The 26987-nt window shown below is 40.2% G+C and overlaps 1 protein-coding gene across 1 annotated transcript in view; it reads right to left on the bottom strand.

Annotated features, from left to right (window-relative positions):
- The window catches only part of atp6v1ba (ATPase, H+ transporting, lysosomal, V1 subunit B, member a), a 50859-nt gene that overhangs the window by 8469 nt on the left and 15403 nt on the right, over positions 1-26987 (bottom strand). Inside the window, exons 2-9 of the mRNA XM_036546816.1 lie at positions 20955-21010; positions 19196-19294; positions 16028-16121; positions 14221-14298; positions 11169-11308; positions 5246-5347; positions 3986-4083; positions 2857-2980 (exon numbers count right to left, since the gene is read on the bottom strand). Coding sequence (XP_036402709.1) covers positions 2857-2980; positions 3986-4083; positions 5246-5347; positions 11169-11308; positions 14221-14298; positions 16028-16121; positions 19196-19294; positions 20955-21010 — 791 coding nt within the window. The remainder of the gene's footprint in view (positions 1-2856; positions 2981-3985; positions 4084-5245; positions 5348-11168; positions 11309-14220; positions 14299-16027; positions 16122-19195; positions 19295-20954; positions 21011-26987) is intronic.

The raw sequence follows: 26987 nt of genomic DNA, 5'->3' as shown, positions 1-26987 counted from the left end.
AGGAAGGAAGATTGCTCTCTGGTGCCCATCCAAATTCGGTCATGCCCGGCAACTTCGCAGCGTTACGTCCTGGGACGTAGACGTAGACTACCGTTCGTGTGTCTGCTCTTGCTCTCGCGCTGTTCCACCCTCCGTTTTCTTTTTTTTTCTGCAGATTGGCGCCCCGCTGCGATTGGGTGAGGAACGAGCGGGAAGATTTAAAAGGAGGAAACCTCGGGATGGAGAGATGGCTTCCCCTCGGATAGATGATGCGCGTTTGTGTGCGTGCGCTCCATTTTTGTGTATATTTGTAATATAATGTAAATACTTTGTGTTACCGTTTTGTGGTTTAGCCAGCGGGTAGTAGGGGGTGGCTGCCGTTTTCTGTTGATTTTTTTTCCTTTTCTCCTGTTTTCGGATAGTTAGAGAGTCAGGGAAGAGATTCTATTTTGTTTTCATTTTCTTTGGTTAGGTCATTTATTCCCTTTCTCCTCAGCAAGTTGTGTTATGTTTGTTATTTTGGCCTTGCCCACCCCCGAAGTTTTGCGTTAATAAAAGAACCCTGGCTTTATTTGCGGTGCCTGTGTTCTGGACCGGAGACCAGAAAGCGGGTGTCCACACGTTTTATTTTATGTTGCACCTCACCCTAGACGGGGTCGTAACAGCTGACTGACACCGTTATGGTATACAACCTTATTTAATCTAAGCACTGTATGGCAAATGGGTATAGTTACCCAATGATGTTATGTTGGATTTTCTATACAGTCTGGAAATGGGACTGCCCCTCTGGAGAACATATTTGCATGTACTACCTCTCTCCAGTGCGTGTGAAAATAAACCCGGAACAGGGGAGGCTTGGTATCCAGCCTGTTGATTGCCTGCCAACCAGATGTGGGTAAATTTCTACACTACCTATTAAAGGGGTCAGTGCGTCACATTAAGGCAGCACACAGAAATGATCGTTTTCAAATGAACGTGAAAGAGGTACAATGCATACACATATAACGCAATAATCTCTCTGCTTGTGAGTAGTACTTTCGCCTGGAAGATGTATTCTGTTCTCCAGTGAGTGTTCAACCGCATTTTACATTCCTTTGATCAGCTTAGGCTTGCTATCACCAGGCCTATCAACTCTACAATCCAACATTCAAGCCATTTTCTGATTTCCCCAAAGACATTAAGATGTTGCTAGTTCTCCTTCGTATCTGTCATTTGAGCTTCCCCTCAACTTCCAGGCATAACTTCCTTATTGTTTTTCTTGATTTCCAAACATTATGAAGAGAAACAGTTCACAGTTTTTAACAATCATGACAAAAATCATATTGCATTTAGTTTAAGAATTAATTGAGAGATGAACAGGGCAGAAACGTTAAGGCAAAACAGAAACGAAAGCAAACCTACAAGCAAATGCTAAATGACAATAATGTAATATATTAATTTAAGCAAATCCAGTTGTACTGCAGTAAATGAATTGTGCAATAAGAGGAATGTAGCAAAAGAGTTGTGTGAACTGCTTTTTCAAATTATGAAATACTGCTTTATTTTTAACCCGGTTTCAATCAGATTTGAACTTATTAGTCCTGCATAATTCACTTGCCTTGTAATTCCTTGGGGGATACAGACATGCTATAATTAAAATATTAATAAATATGACAAAGTCCCAGGGGCGCTGAAATGAGACACATGGCTCCCCTGAAATTACAGGCAGTTTTTATTGTTCACACTTGAATCATGTTATTTTCTGCTTTGACACCAGCAAGAGACTCATTCAGAGCAAGTGCCTTTTGAATTGTCTGCAAATAATAGCTTTTGAGTCCTCTTCATTTAGAAAGCCCTGCAACTATAAATCGCATAAATAGGTAGACAAATACCAGATACACAAATCAGTAAAGACACCGACAAGAACAAAATCAAAGAGAGATGTGTCGAAGTAGTAAGAATTCATCCAAACGATAAAAAAAAATTGAATTTTCATTGCCAATCCATTAACTGGTATCTTTCTATGCATCATGTGGAATGCTACACAGTGTACAATCACGTATCCATGATTGCAAAACACTGCAGAAAGAACCTGCCAAGGACCAATGGGAAATGAGCATTTCCATTCAAAACACATGACTGACCTTCCCAGTTTAACTCGGTTAACGGTTTCTTAACAGTTTTTCTGTCATGTGATAGAATATATTGATCATACACACCCTTTTCTACTATTGAGGATGAAACTGATAAATTGATAATGCTGAAGCCTGAGAGTGCAAGCTCACAACAGAAGATGGCCATTGACCCTTTGTAAGCCCATCCATCATTCCTGCTTTCTGTGCCAGAGTCAATACATTTCCACCCTTATTCACAATTCATGCATAGTTTTTTTAGCCACTTTCTCAGCTTCCACTTTGAAGTCACGCTGATCACATTATTAAGGACAATAAAGGGCAGGTAGAAGCAAGTGACTCACTCAGTGCAGATAACATCTGCTCACATGCTGAGGACAGATGAATTTAAGACATATGACTAAGCATGCTGGTGACCTTTTTGCAACTTAAAATACTGAATCGATACCGTGAAGAAAAATATACGGTGTACAATTAAAGGACATTATAACCTGATACTGTGCAAAACAATGTTTAAATGAAGTCTCGGTGAAAATCAAGGCCATACACATATTTGGTATGTCAACTTTTGGAAACCACAGCAAGGACATCATAATGTTATGTACAAAGAAATCATAATGTTACAGAACAGTAGCTGAAGTTTGTTCTGTCCTGTTTCGGGTTAGGTGAAACCAAGGAGTGTAAAATGTGATTTTGTTATTTGTCAGCTGAATTTAAATCGGGTCCATTTGGGAGTAGAAGATGAACATGTAGCTGGGTTACTTACCTCTCTCAAGGCTTCAGCATAAGAGCTCATGTCAGTGAGGATAACTAGCACGTGCTTCTCGCACTGGTAGGCCAGATACTCGGCGGTGGTAAGGGCCAGACGTGGGGTGATGATGCGTTCAATGCTGAAGAAAGAAAGGGGGAGGAAGAAAAAAAAAAAACAATACCAAAAAATAAACTCAGGTCCAGATGAACACACTAGGTTGGATAAGGAAAAAGGCTGCATTGTGCATCAGGTTGTTCAAGGTGAACTCTGTATACAACCTTTTACAGATTCAAACAAAAAAGCCACACGTGGCCTCGTCCAGCACACATCTTGGGTGATGGGTGGTGGTGTGCGTGGGTGTGTGTGTGTGTGTGTGTGTGTGTGTGTGTGTGTGTGTGTGTGTGTGTGTGTGTGTGTGTGTGTGTGTGTGTGTTGGGGGGAGGCCTTCGGTAGACAAGTGACATGAAGAGGGAGAACAGTTTGGGCATAAGGTGAGTTGAGAGATTTTGCAGACATTTCCCTCTGAGGAGAGGGCCCATTATCTTGCTCAAAAGATTGCTTTCTAAAGCGATGCGGATCTCAAGGAACAACGTGGCCTGCCCTTCGACAACGTTTAGCTGAATTGCGAGCGAGTACACTGCAGGGTCATACTCATTAACAGCAGCTACAAAGTGGAACAGAATGCACGCAAGAAAACAAGGTTGCTGGCTGGATTCACGGTACACAATAACATAAGATATAAGAAACTCGGGTGTTTTTAAAAAAAAAAAAAAAAAGCTCTGCTTGTAGTGGAACACTAGACAAGTTGAAAAGTATTATGACACCTGCAGATGCAATTTAAAGAGACTGAAAACATCATAAGTGAGACACGTGTCTGGCTTTATCAGTACAATAGCTGGATTTCCTCAACACACACACACACACACCCACGTGTGCACACGCACATGCACATGCACACACACACCAACACACATGCACGCACACACCACACTGTTGTGTGCAACTAATGAAAATGCTGGTTCGGTGAGACTGGGTGCTCTTTAACAGTGCTTTGACTGAGGGTGTTCTGCTTGGAATCTAACCGCTTTACATTCTTAATTCTACTTGCCCTCAACAATACAGAGGCATGTTTGCTGATACTCACGTCGGGTCATTAGCCAGGTTTAAGAACAGGCAAACGTTGTCCATGGATCCATTCTCTTCAAAGTCGGACTTGAAGAAGCGAGCAGTTTCCATGTTCACCTACAGCGTGGTGGCATTGACACGATCAAATTCACATTGAGAGGCAGGATTGAGGGAAAATGGAAATGGAGAAAGAAATAAAAATGAAATCAGAAGACCCATTCAAAATTTTAAAGATAAGCACAGTTACAATAATTTTTAATAGAGCAAATCTATTATAGTATAGCATCTATATATTACACTATTATATAAGTGTCATATCGAAAATGTTTCCTATGAAATATTCACTAGCAGAGCACAGACACATGCTGCAGAATTATTAATTGGTCATTGAATTAATAACTAGAGACCTTACTGAGCACAATCTTGGACCAAAAGAATTTCACGCACAGCACTGACATATTGCTCTTTAACAAAGAAACAAACTCATACAATGAAAACATAAATTAAACAATAAGTCAAAAATGTATTTTGTCTCCTTGAAAGAAAATACGACTAGACAAAAATGAGGCGACTACCATTGACAGCAGTGTAGTGTTTTCCAAGGAAAAAAAAAAAAAAAAAAGCTAACAAGCCAACATTTGTTAACTGGACAACTCTTACAAGAGGCTGTTAAAGCAACTACACAAAACAACCACAGCAAAAAGTGTAATCAATAAAATACATTTAAAAAGCTGAAATGTATAGGACAAAAATCACAAAAACCATGGAGAAATAAAAAAAATAAAAACCCGATATCTGATATGCAAGATGCACTTTAAATGTCCATGCATGGAAGTGGCCAAAAAGGTGGCAGCACAAAGACAGACTGGAGTTTTGAATATCCTGCTCAAGTGCTAGCGATCGTGTTACCAAGCCCTCAATTGATTCTGAAATAGCCATCAGCTGTGAAGGGAAAGGGGGGGGGGGGTCACTAAAATCCCGGTGCAGGTAATAGTAGCTCTTCACCACTGTTTTATAATGAAGTGTGGAGAAGCAGACATCGGGAGCATTCAGTCACAGATGGCGGGCCGCGGTAAGCTGCTGAATTATAAGTGTGTCACAGCAAACAGGCGCTGCTCACGTCAGCAGAAATAACGTGGGATTAAAAACTTAGTCACCTGGTGAATGGGAGAGAAAGACGAGACGGCAGCAGCGTTTTAAGAGGTCCATTTGGCCTGACACACACACCCAGAGAGAGGGGGGGAAAAAAAAAAAAAAAAAAAAAAGGTTTTGCACTCACCCCCATGGCGGCGAAGACGATGGCAAAGTTATCTGCACTGTAGTCCAACACATCTTTGGGTTTCTGCACAAGACCAGCTTGGCGGCAGATCTGTGCCGCAATCTGGGAAAAAAAAACAGGAAAAAAATAAACATGTATAGCACAATACTCTTACTCTCACTTCAAAATGAAGTCAAGGTTCAATTTGAGGAAAATCAGCGTCTCTGCCGTGTTAGCGGACAGGCGGTTCCTCATCTCATCAATGATGTTTGAGATTGCACTAAAGAGTCTCTCGCTGTCCACAGTTGTGCAGGGGGCACAGAGAAACTTGGTTGCAGTAGCAGCCAGTGAGGGAAATAGTGTAGCATGTGCCCTCCAATACATGCTGTATGAGACCCGCGAAACTGATGCGCATGCAATACCACATGCTTTAAATCAAAAGTGGAGTCAATCCAGTGTGCAGTGAGGCTAAGCAATGACATCGGGCAAACATCAGAATTCCAAAATGTCTGTGGTAAAGCCAATAGCAATCACATCTGATAAAAAATCCTCGCAGGTGTCACGAACCTTGTTGTAAAGCTCCGGTAGGGCAGTGTCTGAAATGTGGTGTCGAGTGGGTAGGGCGTACCGTGGCTCAAAGAGCTCCAAAAGACGGTGAAAACCTGTATTCTCTACCACAGCGATGGGCTGGCCAACCAAAGCGATGAATTCAATTACCCTGTAATCTTTTTGGCCTTGTTGCTGTCTCAAGGAAATTTCTCTCTCCTTTTAAAAGTATCCTCCAGTGTGTGTTGCTTCGGTACAGCCTTTGCCTGAGTTATGTGAGTGAACTCACTGTATTCTGTTGAGTGCTTATTTTTTAGGTGCCATATCAAATTGGTAGTATTGAACACAGCTCTGTTACTACCGCCTCGTGAAATGCTCGCATGGCAGACATTACTAGTGGCTGTTGGACTGCTTTCGTTTTCCTATTTAAAATATTTCCACACTGCAGACATTTTAGCTGCTTCCTGCCACAAACTGTGCTCTCCGTTTACGACACCTGTGTGACAGCTGACGTAAAACAAAGGATCAGGCTTAGGTTTGTGCTCAATAAAGTCGATACCGATCAGTTAAAAAATGCCTTGACCGGCCCCGATACCGATCTTTGAGTTCAGATCGGGACATTATTAATCATAGTAGCGGCCGTTGCTCCTGATTGATACTGCTACGCACCCAGACCTAAGACACCTCCTCAAGAACTTAAAGGACTTCTTGTTGATTCCAAAATGCTAGCTCATAATCAAAGCCATTCTGATGCCATTCCAGTGACAGTTTTGTACCTCAGTGGTACCACCACTGAGCTTGTTTCAACACTGGTACTGGAGAAGTACCGTATGCGTGGTTCAAGCTCCCCAAATTTGGTCACATACCCTCGCTGGTGCAACGCGCTTCTGCCACAAAATTAGGGTCCAATATGGCCCCTTTGTGAGCGCCAGAAAAATGGGTATTGGGTACAATCGGGGCCCCATTGTCTTGTATGTTGGCTATAATGAGGCTGTTTGCAAACGCTGAAGCCCTGATGAGAGGACAGCCACCTCATGCGTTAACAACTCCACGGCTGGCTACCGATCCTATATTAATCAGTGCCATTCATACACATCGCCTAATCCCCACAACCCCCCCCCTCAACCCCCTGCACCACTGTCTTATTAGTTTAATTTATTTATCAGTTCAACCGCGGGTCTCCCCTGACATTGCGCTCTCCCTAACTGACAAGGAGCTCCTTCGTTCGTGGGAAACCCCAGCTATTCCAGCCAGAGAACCTCACAAATGAAATATTGAATAAAAATGCAAAATCTCCATCTTGGCCCAGTGGAAGGAAGTCTGAGCCCAGTTTTCACATTGGCATGTTTGTTACAACATGCTACATGAACAAGACTGCACCCTCAGGGAGCTGCATCCATTGTGAAAAAATGAATACATATGAAAGTTCATATGAGCAGATCCAAGCTGTGCGTTTCCACCTGAATGGAGGCATACTGGGTTTTGAACAGGCTTGCTGTTGGTAGGCTTCGTGAGGTTTCTGCTTCTTGTGTCCACATTGTGGCTCGAGCCGAATCAATTCTTGCCGACCGAAAGGACGTTTTGTAAGGATGGCACAAGTACAATGGGGTCACTGCTGTATGACCGTGCTATAGCGTACAGAAACTCTGCCCCAGCTCTGCTCATTCATCCAGTGGACACTGAGAGTCTGTTAATGCAGGTTTACCGCCAAACTTGTTCAACAAAATAAGCAGAAATGTGTATAACAACTAGATACGAAGGCAAGCTAGCTAACTAAACAGCAAGCTCGCCATCTAAGCTGGATAAGAGTATCTGATAGATGAATAAATTGAAACTAACTATATACTCACATCTGACAATTAAAATACTTTTTTTTGGGGTATTTTATATCAACTATAGTAACTAGTGCACAAAAATGTAACCCTGTAAACACAGTAAATTGATTCTCATGTTTTAAAAGGGAGCCCAAATAATTATAACTTTGCCGCATTATGGGTATGTGAAGAGACTAGAGTAACATTATTTTCATGAAAGCATTTGACAGATAACTTAATGAATAAAAATGTAATAGTCTTAACAGTTTTACCAATTATGTGGTCTAGGGGTAATGTTAGCTATCTTTAGCTAAATTAGCTAACCGATTCAGGTAAAATAATGAAATGATACAAATAAATTGTATATAGTTGTATATAGTATATAGTTTTCATAAAAAATTACATGTGTTAAGGTTTTGACCTCATCTTTCTTCATCATCACCATAAACACATGATCTGAGGGGAAAATGCTGAATGTTTCATGCATATTGCATCTCTCATGTAGACTGTGCTGATTCTTAAAAAAAAAAAAAAAAAAAAAAGTAGTCTTGCCATCAGGGGCACCAGTAGGAATTTTGGGCCCCCTGAAAGGTTAATGCACTGGGCCCCTATATATATGTAACAAAAATATATGGTAGTATCTTTGAGGGCCCCTGGAATCATCCCAACCTCCCCCCCTTGAATGAGCAAAGCTGGGGCGGAGATAGTGTGCTCTCTAGCATGTTTATCCAGAAACAACTGCACAATGGCGGCACACTGAGATCAGATAATACTGAAGGGAAGTCAAAAGAGAACCCAGACAGTGGAAGGGTTTTTAATTTCACGGCACAAGTTCAAATGCAGCAAAGCAAGCACAGGTGTGGTTCAAATGGTGAGATACCTGAACAGCCCTGAAGTGTTATTTGTTTTGGGAAGGTGTTTGCAGATTAATTTGGATATAATAGCAGTAAAAACTGCATATAATCGCAGTTTTTAAAAAATGAAAAACACCATTTCCAACTAATCTTTACAGACATCACACATCAAACACACTTCAGATCATATTCCAGAGCCTTGTCAAGGTCTTTATAGAGGCTCTCAAAAGGCAGACTGTTCAGAAACATTTAACGTTGGAAAAAAAAAAAAATCAAACATTTCTTCAAAATTGTCAAAGTGAAGATCGCAACAGGATTTCTCAATTGACAACCTGACAGAAACATACAGAAAATGATAGCCAATCTACTATAAAATTCTAGAAAACAGCAAGGCTTTTTAACATGATTCAGTCTGGTTAAACTGATTCAGGCTTTACAGAATTCCAACACCAAGCAGGACCTGGACAATTGGTTTAAAAAAAAAAAAAAAAAGAAAAATTATATTTAGGAAGGAAATCCCAGACAGTTACTGGCATGTGAATTACTAATACAGTGACACATATGTGACTAAGGTTTTGGGTAAGGTTAGAAATAAGTATGTACAAAAACGAGACTGCCTGTGGGACTATAAATATCAAATAAAATGGAATATATACAGCTTGCAAATTTTTGAAACAAATGATATGTAACCACACTGAAAAACGCAAACCAAGTCAATATGGTATAAAATGGAGGACTTCGGGCCCCAATAAAATGCACCTGACACACTGTCTTCAGTTCATTATTCATCCCAACACCAAAGCCAATGGAGTAAAATCAAATAAGTAAGGCTACTGCAGACTTGTGTGAAAGATAAAACAGATAAGTCATGTTTTTCTCACCACATGACAGTTGTGTGTGTGTGTGTGTGTGTGTGTGTGTGTGTGTGTGTGTGTGTGTGTGTGTGAGAAGACTGCACTGACCACCAGAAGGATTGTGCAAGGGATACCCAGTGTTGATGGCTCTCAGATTTCAGGGACCACTGCCATTTTGTTACCTTATGATGTGCTGTAATGCAAGCTGCCTAACTCATGCAACATGAACATAAATGCACATGTGGAACTAAGAGTCAATGCCCTCAGTAAAGTACTGCCATCACCACCGCCGCCTTCTGCCTGTAATGGGACACTTTTCATCTTTTGATTTGAGAGGGTCGCCACTGCCCTGCCTATGGGGAAAGACGTTTTACCAGGACTGTTCCAGAAAAACCTAGCAGTGAAGGCACATTCTGCTGTGATCTGCAAAAAACTGTACACTACGCACTGCTGTGATTTTCCGGAAGGCAGGGGTTAAAGGCCATGCTAAGCACCAAGATGAACGAACGCCATCCACGGGCAGTAAAATGTCACATTGTGTTTCTGAAACATCGTCCTGACCCACTTCCCAGTTTCCACATGGTCCTACACCACAGGGATGAAACAATTAAATCTCTTCTGCCTATTAACTGTAATTGCTTGGTTCTGTTGGGCACACACAGAAAATGAGATCACTCTACGAGGGGAGCAGTTAAAAGTAAAGAGAAAATACAAGCGAATATCACAAATGGATTGTGATGGTGTATATTTTTTTTAAAAATCAAACAATCTTATGATTTCATAGGGATCCTGTAAAGAAAGCTACCCCCCTCCATGACACAGGACCAAGAAATAAAAATATCAACTTTTTGTTTTGGAATACCTAAGATCATCATGTGTTTGAAAAAAGGCATCCATGGTGAGACTAAAATAAAAGTCTATTTGTAATGCGTCTTTTCTTTTTTTTTGTACTCTAGACTTAGTGATACTATTTGAATCGATCAATTTGGACTCACTTACATGCATCACTGTCCTCAGCGGAGAGCGATGCTATATAATTAATCGAGGGAAATAAATATTTCATCAGATCGATATAGTACAACTTAGGGTGGCAGTATTTTCCTTTTGACCACTGAAAGAAATGCAGCTGAGAAATTGGGCATTCCACAGCCTACACTGTCGGTCTACGATTCTATGAAAAACTAACATTATCAAAACGAAAACAACCTGGCAAGGTGACTCTTGGAAGTGCCAGTTATCATGGAAATGCTCAAGAAATAATTTGTTAATTATTTTTTTTACATTTCAATTTAGTTAACGATACTGACTGCGCTAAAGCACTGTAGCTTGCACAGCACCGGTAATATGAATGATGACATTCAAAAAAATCACTGTCACGCTATTTTTATTTCACTTTTTTTAAAAAAGGATTGCATAAATTTGCTGACTACTTCAAGCATGCTCTGTTCCAGATTTGAAGAACTTAGTCATTTGTCATTTGCAAACTTAATATGGAACAAATTATCCTGGATGGATGTGCCTCTCACAAGCAGAGTGCACTGTATTGGTGTTTTTTCCAAGTTACAATTTCAAGCTTGCATTCAAAAGTAGCAGACAGGCCAAATTCACTTCATTCCGTCACAGGTGTCACTTTCAGCACCTGACAGAATGAAGGCAAACCTTCTCTGGTAGTAGCTCTGGTAGTGGCAAAACAGCCCTACTAGTGGCAAAACAGCCCAACCAAAAAGGTAATTATTCAGTGGAATCTACTGCAATACGTTACGAAGTTCAGGCCTTTTCACTGGACATGAAAGGAGAGAAATTCAGTACGCTGCGGGACCGGGACAGAGCGCCCCCCTTAGAGAGGCCGTTTTGGCCTTGACCTCGGAGGCCTCACCTCATTGTGGGGGAGTCCCGCGGCGGAGAAGATGGGAATCTTCTGTCCCCGGGCGATGCTGTTCATCCCGTCTATGGCTGAAATGCCCGTCTGGATCATCTCCTCTGGGTAGATGCGGCACTGCGGGTTGATTGGCTGACCTGACGGACGGAAGGGAGATGCTATGAGTGATCCGCAGATGGATGCCACAAAGGGCGTCGCTTTGGCCTTGACGCCAAGAGCGTTTTTGTGTGTGTGTGTGTGTGTGTGTGTGTGTGTGTGTGTGTGTGCGTGCGCGCTCTTTGGAGCAGTTCGATGACGCGGAATCCCTGAGGGTCCCTGACATCTATGGCACTGTCGTGACCCGCTGCCATACCCCTATTCATCCAGGCTTACGCCTCTCCGAGCGGCTGCCCCGCAGTCTGAAATTACAAACTCCCCCACATAAAGGCTCGCCCTCGGGGGTTTGAGAACTGAACAGGGGCACAGACAGATTTCCCGAGAGGTACAGCTGTTCAGATACATGATTATTGTCTGAGCACAGGTAGCACTTCAGAATGGTGATGAGAATTCAAACACCTCTGGAGTTGTTGAATGGTCTCAGAGGGTAGGGCAGTATTTTCAGGTCATGAACACAACTTGTTCTTCTATTCCACACTGGGTATCATGGGCTTTGTCTTGCTGGAGTCCAGTTTCAGTAGAACCAAAATGTACTCTTAACAGAAATGTACGTATCTTTGTATGAAGACCAACTGAAAAAGGTTTCATGTGTAATCAAAGCACAAATATGAAAGATCACTCAGCTAATGGATAAGGATGTCTTGCACTGAATTATCACACACTGGTTTTGTCTGAGACATGGTGACCTCATCTCATGGGTCATATTTTACAACTATTATTTACACAAGTCTGAAATTTACCGGGGTTATGTAATACCAACAATATACAACACATACTGCAAAATACACAAACAAACATAGGACACACGAGCAGAACGACAAATCAAAAATGCCCTTTTGTTGTCCATGTTAATATGGTTTTTGAAAAATAAAAAGACAATATACATACTGTGTGATTTCAAGAAAGTTTAAAGTTCACTGCCATGCCATCCCAGGGCTTGCCAAGAGTTAAACACAGGGGATGTATCGCCATCTGAAGACCTTCCTCTTCAGACTGCATCCTGACTCACTTGACTCGCCCAACAATAACTCTTTCGCTTCCCTTATTTATGTCATCTTTTTGTGGGCTATGTTGTGTGGCCATACTGCACTTATTGAATCACATGTATAATAACCCATACAAAACATATATTAGAACATATTTTAGAGAATATATTTTTTAGCTAAATCAATATATATTTAATATATTTCATATATGTAAATTATTACATATATGGTATATTACAATATATTTCTGCTTTGCAAGTATATATTTTATATGTATTTTTGATATATCCTTGGGCTGAACAACATATTTCTCAGTACATTACAATATATTTCATGGAGTACAGGAGTTGTCACTTGTGGTCATAGCACTGTGTAAAGGACATACATATTATCAGACATGATCCATTGTATCCTGCATGTACCATTTTTCAGGAAACTTTAGTAGCTCTTATTTAGAGCAATTTGTGGCAAATTGTAGAGCAATTTGCAATTTGTTCTCTTATTTAGTTATTTTTGGAAGCTGCTGTGTATAAGAGGATCTCCTATAGTACAAAATGTATGTACATATGTCACTTAATCATCTTAGAGCAAATTTTTGTTTACTATTAAACCTGGGTGGGCAACAAAATGACAAATTTGAACTTAATCACGTAACATATATATTAAATTATTATATTTATTAAATTATTTAAATGTAATTAATGTATGTATTTGTATTTAAATGTAATATGCTATTATTTCAGAGAAATGTTTCTCTAACAGGAAGTACACAATGACAGTGTTTTTCCCAGGACTTCAGGAAGGCCAGGGGGTAAAACGGGAAAGTCTTTGGTCAGTAACCTGTCAGTGTACGACTGTTACATCCATCCTCCTTACAAACATGAATTCATACAAGGTAATGTTTGTGGAGATGATCCAAGACAGCACTTCGGCTGAGAGAGCCAGTGTTTTTCAGTTGTCATACATGTTCCCATCCCAATCGCTTGATTGGCTTCCGTGTTAATAAACGGTGGCCGTGTTTTAAAAAGCTGCCTGTAAGGGGGAGCTGGCTGTCATTCCAAATTGGGCTCAGCCTACTCATCTTTAGCACATACAGCCTGGCTTCCCTACTGCCTCCTCTGGTCAGCCATATACACTGTGTTAAATCAAAAGATAAAAAATCCTGCATATAGTAAATTTTTAACTTTAAAAAAAATCAAAAGGTCAGAGTCAAGTTGATAAAATCTACTTGATTTTGTATGAAACATTCATAAAAGCTCCTGAGAATTAGACACCTCATAATATTAACGTCAAGAAAATCAGGGTGAATTTATATGTACAACACAAGTACTAGCATAACCTTGCTGTAACAACACAGAGTGAAATGACACAAATGATATGAGATCAGAACGAAAGAAAAGGCAGCCACTGTAGGTCTGAAGGACTGACCTTAGTCCTTTGTGCTAGAAAAGCCTAATCAAGGAACAACATATTTTTCAATGTTTGCAAGAAAATTGACCACTTCTTTTAGTTAGGACTCAGCAAGGCAGACATGACATTCTTTGCCTCTCAGATCAAAAGCAAACACCTCATGAGAGCCCTATGTGGCGTTATTATTAAATATGGCAGAGATTAAAAGGCATGCACCGATGCATGCACTAGCATGCATGCATGCCTGGATATGCATTTAGACATGATACACGCTTGTGCCATTCTTACAACGTGTACCTGTGCTCACTGCTCAATGCTCGATCTTAGCTGGTGCATGCCTGCTTAAAATGACCAATGTGTGGCCATCACTACTGCCAATTCCCCTTTCAACCTTTACATCAAATATGCTCCCACAGCATGGTTATAACACTGTTGTGTGAATATGTTACAAATTACAAATCTAATATATGACGTGATAACATGATGCCCTGCCTTACCCATAATGTCCAGATAGTCCTCAGCCAATACAACGGGACCTCGGTCGATGGGCTTGCCAGAGCCATTGAAAACACGCCCTAAGAGACAAGATGATGCAAAAATTGAACTTGAATTACCAACACCATTAAAGATGTTTACTGCAGTACAGGTGATAATGTATTGAGGTATTGCACCTATGTAAACATGTGAACATTAAGGCATATATCTGCCTACTTGCCACTTGCATTTTATTTAAATGCCCATGTTGAAAATGAGGCCAGTAAAGACCTAATGTTAAAACAACATGTTTCATTAAAGTATATTAGTATGAATACAGTATCTTTGCACCTCATTATTCATCCAAATTAATATAAATGATTATTGACACAAACTCCTACAAATGTCATTCTGGCCCACTTTTACATTTTAAAAATTTCCTTTCTAAGTCTAGCCTTTAACACTTTGGATTTAATAATGTATGTGTAACATTACAGATGCTAAATTGAGCAAGTGTAACGGGTGGGATCTTGCGTTGTGTTTAATTCGATGTTATGTGGGTCAGCGAGCGAGTTTCGAACCAAGGTTCTCATTGCTTGCTGCCAACCTTTTACAGCCAGCGTCGTTGCCAGTTGAGCTAAAGGCAAACTTCCCTTAGCCTGTCGGCAATAACGCTACTTAACCAGGTCTCGGGGAGTGACGTAGCCGCTGCAACCGCTCTGCTACCTGCTACCCGCTACCAAGGCTTTTACGCAGGACTCACACAAGCTATTAACTTCAGCTCTGCCACACCAGCTCACACCAGGCTTCTAGCTAATATATTATGTTTGTCTACCTAGATTTAAAATCTGAGACCATTTATTTTATTCAACTCTTGTAGCTTTAGTGTTTTTTTCTTTTACAATTTTCGATTTTCTCCCCAATTTGGAATGGCCAATTCCCCGAATTCTGGAATGTCCCATTTGTCATCATCGATGTTCGGTCCCATTGCACAACCCGCACTGTCAATCCGGGAGAGCGTAGACAGGCACGTGCCCTCCTCCGAGACACGTGATGTCAGCCGCTGCTTCTTTTCACACTGAAGTCCACAAGATAAGCTAGCACAGACATGAGTCGGAGGAAGACATTTCGTATGCAGCTTTGGCACATGGACCACAGGCGCCCGATCGACCAGTAACAAAAAACATTACCAAAAAAGTATGAATTAGCTAACCAAGATATCTGCTCCAAAAATCATGTTTTTCTTAAAGTCAAACAACCCTATATTAAGAAAAATACACAAATTAGTATCACTGTGCCTAAACATTGCTAGGGAAAGAAAAGGAGAAGTCTTCGCTATAATACAAATGCATAGTCATATTAAGTTGACCCGCAAATGCATTTAGTATTTTATGATTCTTTTTCAATTCAGATACCCATCTTAGCAAACATGAGCTGATTCAATTTTCTTTGAGAAAATATCAAAATGTATTCAGGTGAAACGATGGGCATTACAAAGGTAACATTATACTGAGCAACCATTCTGCTAACCTGCTTTGTATTTTTTTTTTTTTTTTTTTGGGGGGGGGATTCTGCCTGACACCAGCAGGGGGGGATTACCCTGGGCCAGGTACAGCCAGTGCAGAACAATCACATTTCACACACAAACAAAAAAGTTTACAGATTCTATTCCCTATCTGAAAGAGAAGGAAAAACCACCAAACACTGACGCCAGCCTGCTCTGAAAAGAGGCCTGTTTTTTTTCCTATCGTTAATTAGTTGAGGATTTCATGGTAGTTTCCGCACCGCACACCATGAACATTCTGCCCTTCATGAGGGGGGTCACCTTACCCAGCATGTCCTCCGACACAGGTGTGCGCAGGATGTCACCTGTGAACTCACAGGCTGTCTTCTTGGCATCGATCCCTGAGGTCCCCTCAAACACCTGAGGACGAGAACGTCGCAAACACCACTTCTTAAATCTCCGTGTAGTCCAATCAAATGATGACCATGTTGACCACACGTTTTTACAGTGAGATAATTCATTTTTTATAGGTGTTGACACAGGATCCAGAAAACATTCCAGTTAAAAGGTCTTCATACCTTTTCAAAATGCCCTATATATAGGAAATTTACAAAGTACAGCGCAGTACATTTAACTGTGATTCACGAGAGATCAACACTGGATTTTAATGAATGAGTTCTCTCAACATTTTCTTTTAACATGAAACAGCACTTAGTGTTTTGTATTTTAGTCAAGTTGCCTTGGTAACTGGAAGGTGCTGCAAGTCACCAAAATGAACAGAATCTCAAATTCCTAGCATTTTTTTCAGATTAAAGTCCATCCGGTTTTCGATGAGATTATTAAATAAAAATAGATTCCTGAAGCAAGGACACCTTAACGCATTGTAAATGCAACAGAAAAATGCTCCATTTCATTGTGTTGTGAGGACAAGATCAAATCCAGAGGATTAAGCAATTATATTGAGTTAAATACATACATGGGTTTGGTTCACTCAATCTGAAGAACTCCTGTTGGAGTCATTTTAAATATCACCAAAGAACAGTATTACATTTACACAGTTTATGAGTAGCTACAATATGCATGAAACATCAGTATGGTTGAATACCATTTTTACAAGTCACTTAATGATTTTCTGTTGCATACACTATAAACATAGACACTTATACCTACAAGCCCATACCTACATTCTGCATACATGAATACTGCTAAAAGAAAATCTATGAATAAACTTTAAATATGTCACAAAATATTAATGGCAGTATATATATATATATATATATATATATATATATATATATATATATATATAAAGATCAAAGTTCACTCAGTTTCATACTTATTTTATCCCAGCTCATGTTCAAAAGGGGTATAGTTACACTGTTTCTATCTCAGCCCAGACTTAAAATACTTCAACAACAGACACATCAATCAGGAAACAGCCTGTATAGTTGCCAATTAATTCAATTAGTGACATTTCACAGGTCCCAGATTCATGCCGTTACTTCCCATATAACATGAAAAATTCATTGACAGTGTTGAAACAGGTTAACCTGATGCACACACGTACATGCTTATTAGGATAGGTTGTAGTAGACTTAATAGTCACCCCCATTAACATTTAAGAACAAATGGAGGGAAAAATGTCAATTTCCATTTTGAGTTCGATTACAAAGCTGGACGAGACACAGTTGTGTTATACGTGTCTCATTAATGATGGAAATTCCATAAAAGGGTAGTTTACAGATAGATACTCTGCCTCCCACTTCACGCTTCATGTGAAAATGTAATTGGACATACGTACATGAAAAGTCATCCTTCAACCCATCAGCAGCATGCACTTTACAAATGGATGGATGGAAATGGGCTTTATAATTTACCTGATTTTATGCACTGCAAAGTAGGAAAGGTGCACTTCTTTGCTCTTCAAAAAAAAAAAAACTTTAATAAGCACGGAAACATTTTGATCTCCACGGATCTTTGGCACTTTCCTGATTTTACATTACAAAAAGGCAGCTAGCAACACAACGTACTAGTAATCAGAGCTGCTACATCTTTTCGTAGCTACAGCTCCAGGAGGAAAAAATGGGCTGGGGATGTTTTCTGTAAGCTACTGACAGCCAAACATGAGATTTGGTGTAAAGTCAGCTGTATGCCTGTCTGTTAGAGAAGGGAGTAGTCAAAAGTCTCAAATGAATGACCTTGGAAGTTCTTATGCCACCAAGGTTGGAGCTACAAGAAAAAAAAAACAAAACAAAAAAAAAACAGATGGCTGTAAAGTAGTGTTTGAGTGCTAATCCTCCTCAGTTTAGTATTACCAATGCTGCTGCTGATGTGCTTTGTCGAGAAATGAAAATGAAACAAAATGGACCTGTGATACAGAGTGCAATAACTGGTATACAAAACTGAAATGACTATAACCTAAAGCACATTATCAAGCCTAATACAAACAGGAATTTCTGTACTGAGAATTAATTTAAAGCTAAGCCAAACAAAGAAAATTCTTATAACATTTCAGAATCACTGGAATTATACATAATATCACATTATAATAATACAAAATACTATTAAATGCAGTTTAACCGAGCATTATGCGAGCCTTGGGGTAGTTTTGTAGATTGTCAGAAACGCCGGTCAAACAAGGCACAGCATGCAAACAATCAAATTAGGGGAAATGTAATAAAGGCCTCAATTTGTGCATTTTCTCAGTGAAATAGCTTGACAGCATGCAAATCACATATATCATTAGTTATTACTTAAGATAATTTGCCTAAAATGCTACCTGTGCCCTAAGTATTTATCAAACAACCCATCTCCTAGCTGACCGTGGGGAAACACTCATCATTCTAAGCACTGGTGCGTTGGCAGCACATGCAAATTGTTCATTTTACAATAACAATGAATTGCCAATGACTATACAATACACACACAAACAATCATGGACAAAATGAAACTACAAACATATTCAGACTGTTTTCTGATGTAGCTCATGCTATAAAAAGGTAAGAGATTATAAGTACAATACTGCAACACCACAAGAGGAAAGAATAATTCACTGAGAAAATATTCTGTAAGTGTGAGCTAAATTCAGCACAATACAGCTTTGGAGTTGGATCATTGGGTTCATCAGCTATTGCAGTGGTCACGCTTAAGTGGTTTATACAAGCACCCATGCAACGGCATCGGACCTAATAAACAAACACATACATGTTGCAACACATACACGCTGAACCCCATAGGGTACTGAGTGCAAAAAAGACAGAATGCCTTGCTGTCAACAGAAGCCTTCCATCTCAATGTCCATCCTCCATCAGGTAGTTCTGTTGACAAGTTTTGCACTGAAATGCCTCAAAGTCCAATGCAGATCCACACAGGCTTTAATGGAGGTCAGCTATTTGGCCCAGATTTCTGTCAACCTCTGGACAGATTAGGTCCCTTACAAATGCTTGCTGTGGGACTAGGGCTGCAAACCTCTGCCATGAAAAGCCAAGGCTCACCTGGACAACTGCTTTGCTGCCGATAACCTCCAGTACTTGGCCGCTTCTCTTGGTGCCGTCAGGTAGGGTCAGGTGCACAATCTCAGCATACCTGGGAAACTGAAACAGAGCTGGGAGCTTAGGGGCTTTTATTTCAAACTGTAAGCAAGGAGCAGGAAACACCTAAGGCATGTATGTCTACATTACCATGGAGGAGCAAAAGGACATCATTTTCAGAACACTAAAACTTTTTTTAACCTTAGTCAAGCCAACACCAGACCTACCCACTTAATTGTCAGAGCAAAGAGAACCTTCCACTGCTCGCCTTTTTTTTCAAACATTTCAAGGTTACTTGTTACTTGTTACTTGTTAAATTTGAAAAAAATTCCATGCATATCTAGGATGGGATCACTTTTTACAAAACCATAAAGTACTAAAACGTGGAGGCTTCAAGACATTCCTGTTAGACTTGGAATTTGAGAAAATAATATTTGCGGTGCAGAGGAGGTCATTTCAAAAGCAAGTGCCTGCATCAAAGAACAGCTTTCGCGTAATCTGCAAAAATGCACAAAAGGCTAGTTTCAAAACACAAATTGTGCATTCAACGTATGGAGATCATCTCCAGTTCTACGCCTCATTGACACCTATTGATCATGCAGAAATGGGCCCCATGCAGGCATTCACATGAACACTTGTTCATTCACACCGCCTTTTTAAAGCCCTGATGAAATTAATGCGAGCAGCCCAGAACTGACACAGATATAATACATCAGTGTCAAAACACAATTCAGAAAATTGACGCTGTGTCAGACGAAGGTTGGATTATCCTTTTCCAAGAAAAGAAAAACAGAACTGCTCTATATGTAATGCTCTGTGGTGATGCTTTGTTGTGACTATGGGCAGGTGGCATTCCTGGTTCATGCTTCACTCATTCATACTTCATATGACACGTTTTTCCCGTGCCCACTGCTGAGCAGGGCATGATGCCAAGAAGGCTTCACTGGACAAAAAAAAAAAAAAAAGACGACGTCAGAGAGAGTTGCATTCGTTTCTGGTTCACTGTGGGAGTGTTAGTGAAGGAATGGGGTTGCAAAAATAAGTTTTCCCAACACTAAACCAAAAAGATCCCCCTCAAGTAGAGGCAAGAGAGGCAATGTGGGATGATGGGATGAAGGGATAAAAAGGCCATTGACCAGTCCACAAAAAAATCCACATGCCTAGTTAGATGTCCTTTTGCAGCTTTCCAGAACATCCCTCTTTCTTCTGGATAATTTTTCTAGTCACCCCCCTACTCTGTGAAGGGAAAATCAACAATCGCTTGTAACCTTGTGACCCGAAAATCAGTCAGGTTCCGGAGAACAATGAGGGAAACGTTTGGGTCTTGTTTGATCTAAATCCACCGACAACTGGATGAGCCGAATACCAGAAATCATAAACAGCAACTGTGACCTTCACTTGGTGACCTTGCGACCTAAAATCAATATTGAAGAGAGAAGAACTGGCAATGCAGAGGAGAACGTTTGCCCGCTGGAATGAAAGTTTTTTCCAAAACAAAAAAATTGCTAAATATAAGCAATTGTGAACTTTGCCTTTCAGAAAACGGATGACCTGATAGAGTTCTGACAAACAGTGCGGACTGTACTGGACACTAGCTTTAAAATTTAGGCAGAACTGCAAACCATTTCTGCATTTCAAGGAATATGTTAACACTCTATACCTAATGGAGGTTTAAAAGAGGACTATAAATGAAACAACCATCATAAACCCAGTTTGGACATACCTTTACATTATCCAGGATCACCAAAGGTCCATTCACACCCGATACAGTGGAGTAGGCTGGAAGACAGAATTCAGAAAAATTAAAACAAAAAAAAAAAAAAAACCTACAAAACTGCATCTCCAAGTTGGGTATGAGTTCCTTTAACTGGGGAGAGAAGAGGTCATCTCAGTTATTTTCCACTTACTACTCCATTGTCCTTATTTTTTCATAACATTAGTTTCATTTGAGCTCTTGAACAAAATATGCGAGGCTTTTCTTTTCTTATTAAATTCATGACCCCTGGGGAGAAAACATTGCAATGGTGTTGGTTGGAACAGTGTAAATGAAAACACTTGGTAAGTTTCTTTTTTGCAGTGACTTAGCAATGGTTTGTTTGGAGTAAAAGCTCACAAAGCACTCTGGGAATTGCTCATGAATACAGTACATATAATAACTCAACCTTGCCATCATAACATTTTTGTATTATTCATTTAAAAATGGGAATTGCTCATGAATACAGTACATACAGTATAATAACTCAACCTTGCCATCATAACATTTTTGCGTTATTCATTTTTAAATGTATGTGCAAAAGAAGCATGAAGTAACTGAAGAAAGAAAAAAGTGGATCCCAACAGCTTTTTGTTAAACTTGTATAGCTGTTCGTGTGTGGATTTTTTTTAATAATTGTTGTTTTGTAATTGTTGTCATGCAACACATTGCCTTCTGTTACTGTCATGGTACGTAGTACACAAGCAAACAAATCTATTTTCAATATACAGAAATACCCATCGACTGTACTGGACTCAGCCATTCAGAAAGCCTCCTGCATGTCGGTATGCTTCAAATATTTAAAAAAAAATCTGTGGTTACTGGATACAGAAATCCATACCACAGTGAAGCACTGGGGCGACAAAAGCTGGGACCTTCAGAAAAATGGACCCACTACATTTTCTCCATTTCTCAGGATTGATATGACATGAGGTTAACAACTCAAGGTGTCCAGCAAGCTCCTTCCACATATGGCCGCACGTGAGAATGGGACACATTATATTCATAAAATAGCTCCTTCTCTCCTCCTGAATTGTAACTGGGGCTCCTGCCAGTGGCTGATTCAACTGGGCACTTCATCTGTTAGGATTCGCCTTCACTGTCCTTCACTGCACTGTGTTGTGCTGTTCCCTCAAGCTAACAAACCGCAAAGTACTGCCTACCAATTCCTGCAGCCTTAATTTAGAAAAGACATTCACTAAACTGACAGGGCAGTTATAGTTCAGTCAAAACCATTAATTATGTATGAAATATTAGAATAATTTTAGAATGTAACACACAAATAAAAACATAGGCCTAATTTAAAAAAAAAAAATGCAATTTATCTGCATTTTTTCATTTAGAAATGTACAAATATTATACTATTAATTACATTACTGGCCTTTTTGCTCTCTAGTGGTAAAACTTGACAGGTGAGAGACATGGTCTCTACGGCGGCTAATCGTAGCTAAATACAGTAATAAAGGCTAAATAAGACTATTCTGTTTTTAAGTAATCAAAACAAAACACTGAACAAAACACTTGTTCCTAACAGTGGGGCTGCAGTCAGATGGTCAGATTCAGTCATTTTCATTTTCATTCTTACCCTTACCCTAAAAATTCAAGTTGAAATTAGGTTTTGTGATTATGAATGCTATTTATTGAACCAATACTTACAATCATAAAAATATGGGGAAAAACAATGAACCTATGAAATATGAGTTTGATCTGGAATGAAAACTCAGTACACGACTAACCAGAATCCAACTTGTCCACTTGCCTCAAACAAGTATGTTTAGACATTGGGCAGTATCAAGTGTGGGCTACTAGCCTGTCGGGTGAACAAGATTTTTGTCCAACTGAGCAATAAAAAGAGGGGAAAAAGCATTTGGTATGAACGAAGCAATCTTTAAGGAAAAGTCACCACCCTATGTTGCACTCACCATGTACACACATAAGGTGTTTGTGTTTGTTAAATGTCTTTGTAATCCACTCAGTAGCACAAATGAATACCACGTCATTTCAACCTGATTAGGAGGCCGCTTCAGCAAGCATGAGCTGTACACAGTCAAAAATAAGTGCTCACACAATATCTAGTTCCTGGAAACATTGTAGCTCATGTATGTCCTGCTATATATATATATAGTTCCAATGGAAGACCGCCAGCAGCGATGCTATTCACCAACGCCAAAGGTTCACATTCCAACGTAGCGTTTTTCAATGCATTTTATATAGCTGGTTATTTCTTTTTTTTTAATTATATAATAATGCTTTTCTCTGTGATGTAACATGGAGCTGCTGAACCTAAGCAAACAAAATTTTCATTCATTTCAAATGTTTTGCTTTTGGCATGGCAAAGAGAAAGGACTCAGGGCTAGTAGAAACATCAATCTGCCTGTGCCAAACATCACAATGTTCCCTTGGAACATAAACATGTAAATTTCAATTGATGCAAAAACAAACATGGAAAAAATCTGCTTGAGAGTTAAAAAAGAGTTAATTCATCAAAGTCAGATGATTCTGCACACAAGAAAAACTAGATTGAAAACTTACACGAAGTCATCCCTTTATTTCGAAGGAGCAACAAAATGTTCCAAGGGTTTAAAAGCACAACCCGTAAGCAAATTTTGAACACTTCTGAAGCAGGCCATCACTTTACATATCATTTGAGTCCTATTGTTTAAGGTCTGTACCAGACTGAGTAGACCTAGTCCCTGGCATAGTCTAAAAACGATTGTAAGAACTTCCTGAGAACTGAAAAGACAGCTCGCTGTCCGTTATATTTTCCTGTAAAACTATTCTACTAACAAAGTGTTGGACAAAACATAACACCCAGCATTCAGTAAAGAAATCTGGGCCATCTGTGAAAAGTGTGAGGGAGGGGGGCAAAAAAGGCATGAGGAGGGTTAGACAGCGGAGTATGGGTGTGGTCCTAAACTTTGGCCTTTTACTTTCTTTGGGAAAACATTAGCGCCTCTGACATTGGAGCCAATTTGGCTGTGTCTGCCAAATGGGCCCCGGCCCGCTTTCCCTCGCACATCTGTGGCATCGAGAGGCGAGAGGAGGCCATTGTTTCGACCGGGGCCTCCATCACGCCCTTGTTTTTTTTTTTGTGTGAACCGTCAATCTCTTGGCCGATATCAAAGCCGCAAGGAAATTAGAACAGACTGGCTCTAATGCAGAGCACTAAAGCTTAGCAGGGTGCATCCACTATGCCACTAATTAGGCAGTGGCCGACAAAATAACCTGTCAATGTGCAATTGCCATTTCCCACACACACCTGCATTTCATACTCTATTAGGCGGACAGGCAGGGACAGAAAAGGGTGCGCTCAAGTGTAATAAATGGACCAAACACAACAGAGAGGCTATTCCCCCTCCACGCAACTCCTCATTCTCACTAGTTTATCAACCCCGGGTCTCGGCAGAAACAAAGTGGGGAAAGGAAAGGGGGGGAAGGCCATTAGACACAGAAATCAACAGACGACTCTAGAGTCCTGTACATTTGGTGAAAACACTACAACCCTGACAATCCCAGGAGCAAGAACCAATGAAACAAAGGGTAAACCTGTGGTACAAACCAGGCTATGTTCACATGACCAGTGCTATTTAGTTTTTGACAGACAAGCTAAATCATATTCCTATGACATCCTTTTGTTCCCAGGGGAAAAAAAAAACACTTAGCTCTGGTAAAATTAAAGATGCGTCAAAGGAAGCTTCAAGTTGATTTTTTTTTATTACGGTCGTGACGATTTGACCATGCATCAGAGGGAAGGTGTATCACAGGGCAGACACACGTTACATTGCTTTAACGAAACCGTTTAATTTTTCCACTTTTTTTATTTGCGCTGTAGCAGAGGTGGTGAATGTAGGTTAATGAGTCTAGCATTAATTAATACTGTACTCAGCTGACGTACAAGCTCGCAGCCTCCTTCTCATTATCGTTTCAATCCAGGAATTCATTAGTTAGTTTTCCCCAGCGGATCCTGTTTTGTTTGCAAGCCCGATAGTTGACAGGGAGTACCCAGTGATTGTGGAGCAGATTGGCACCACGTGAGTATCACACTCACAGAAGACCCCCCCCCCCACCACACACACACACACACACACACACACACACACACACACACACACTCTCTGCCATAAAGAGGACCACAGTGAATCCTTCCCATTTCAGCTTCAGGTGGACTACAATCAAAAACAAGCACCCAAACTGCAAGAGAGGCCAAACTTTTAGAAATTCTTAAAAGGCAACCCCAATCAATCACAAGGGGTTCATTAACGTAAGAGCACTATTAATCAATAAGACCATCATTGAGCCTGGACATGGTGCACAAATCTCTCAATTGCAATCTGGTTGATGCTCACCGGGAGGCACGCAAAGTGTACCATCAAAGGCATGCTAGCTGACTTTTCAACAGCGTAACATTTTGAAAAACATTACCTTTTCCCTCTTTTTTTTTTATTTTTGTTGACAATTTCTATGATTCAATGTTAGGATTGGCTGGTTCCTTTCAACGAAAGATCCTTCTTATAACCCATGGGTTCAAAAACACCCAAGCAAATGGAGAGATTTCCCTACCCACATGAAATACCTGAGCCAAATGTGACCTTGCAGCAAACACATTTCCTCCTAATCACCCAAGACCATCCCAGTCTTGCTCTGTTACCTTCCTGTCTGTCGAACTCAGTGAGGTTGTCTCCAATTGTCTGTTTTTTTTTAAACTGGTCTTTAGAATATAAACACTCATTAGGATACTGCCTTCCAATGCCACAGTTCCCAAAAAAAACACTGTTACTTTTTCCTGTGGTAATAACACTCATGCACCAATCCTTACAAAACGTATTATAAAAAACACTGAAATTTTAAAGAAATAACGGCTCTTTTTTCATCTCGTTTCTCCCCCCCCCCCCCCCACTGCATCTGCTGGGATGTGCTGGGTTGGCTTTGTTTATAAATGGGCTTAATAGCTACACTTACCCCACAAATGGCCCATATGTTTCAAAAGAGATACATATGGCAATTTACTGAGGGGTGATAATAATAATGATGTAAGTAAATTGCGACTATACAATTGTACAGCAACCTTTTTTTTTTAAATTACTGACAACGCACTAAGCTTTAATGGAAAATATTTGAACACTGAAATCTTAATGGAATCCTCCTTCGACGTATTCAAATAGGAGGGCGCATTTTTCACCATTTCGACTAAAATGTTTTCGCATTTGTCCCGTACGTCTGTCAGCGAGTCTGATAACGTGGTTCATGATGTTTGAGACAAAAAAAAAAAAAGACTCCTCTTCATTAATTTTTTTGTAAAAGAAGAAAACAGAACGAATAGGATGTGTTACATACTATATACACAGGTACATACTATACACATCTACACACAAACATATCGATATACACTGAGCATTCATGGAATCTGGAAAAGCACCAGTTAGAAGAGAGGTACCAAGCATACAGCCATGCTGCAAAAAGACCATAAAACAAAACAGTAACAGGGGACCCTCCTTTCAGGCATCTTCAAAGGTATACTTCCAAAAGGCTTTTCTCAAAATAAAATAAAAACGGCCCTATACTTTCACATGGCGTGAAGTAGCAACATTTTCCATCTGGGTTGAAAAACTTTCCCCACCCCTCCTTTGCTACTTGAGCTCAAGTACAGAGTCCCCTGGCTTGGCATGCAATGGCGACGCAGGTCACAGTCCGGCCTGTTCAGCTGCCAGAGGCCTTTGTGTACAAAGATGTTAATTGGTCCTAATCCGCCACTAGAAGCTGTTTTGGTAGCCTGACCTCGCACCCTGAAGGACACCTTGGTGTGAAATACTAAAGAGCCCATTCAAGTACCGGTGAAAAGAAGCACTGAGCATTCCAACACATTTTAATTTCCCAGCTGAAAAGGGGGGAGCATCATCATTCTAACACTGAATAAATAGTACAAAGCAGTGGTAACAGTGAAGTATGGCACGCATTCACACGTTTACTCCGTATAGCACAGAGGGAGCTTCTCACGAGGAGCCA

The sequence above is a fragment of the Megalops cyprinoides genome, chromosome 15, assembly GCF_013368585.1.
Source record: "Megalops cyprinoides isolate fMegCyp1 chromosome 15, fMegCyp1.pri, whole genome shotgun sequence".
Classification (NCBI taxonomy): Eukaryota; Metazoa; Chordata; class Actinopteri; order Elopiformes; family Megalopidae; genus Megalops; species Megalops cyprinoides.
The sequence above is the reverse complement of the archived record's forward strand: the minus strand, read 5'-3'. Positions and strand labels throughout refer to the sequence as shown.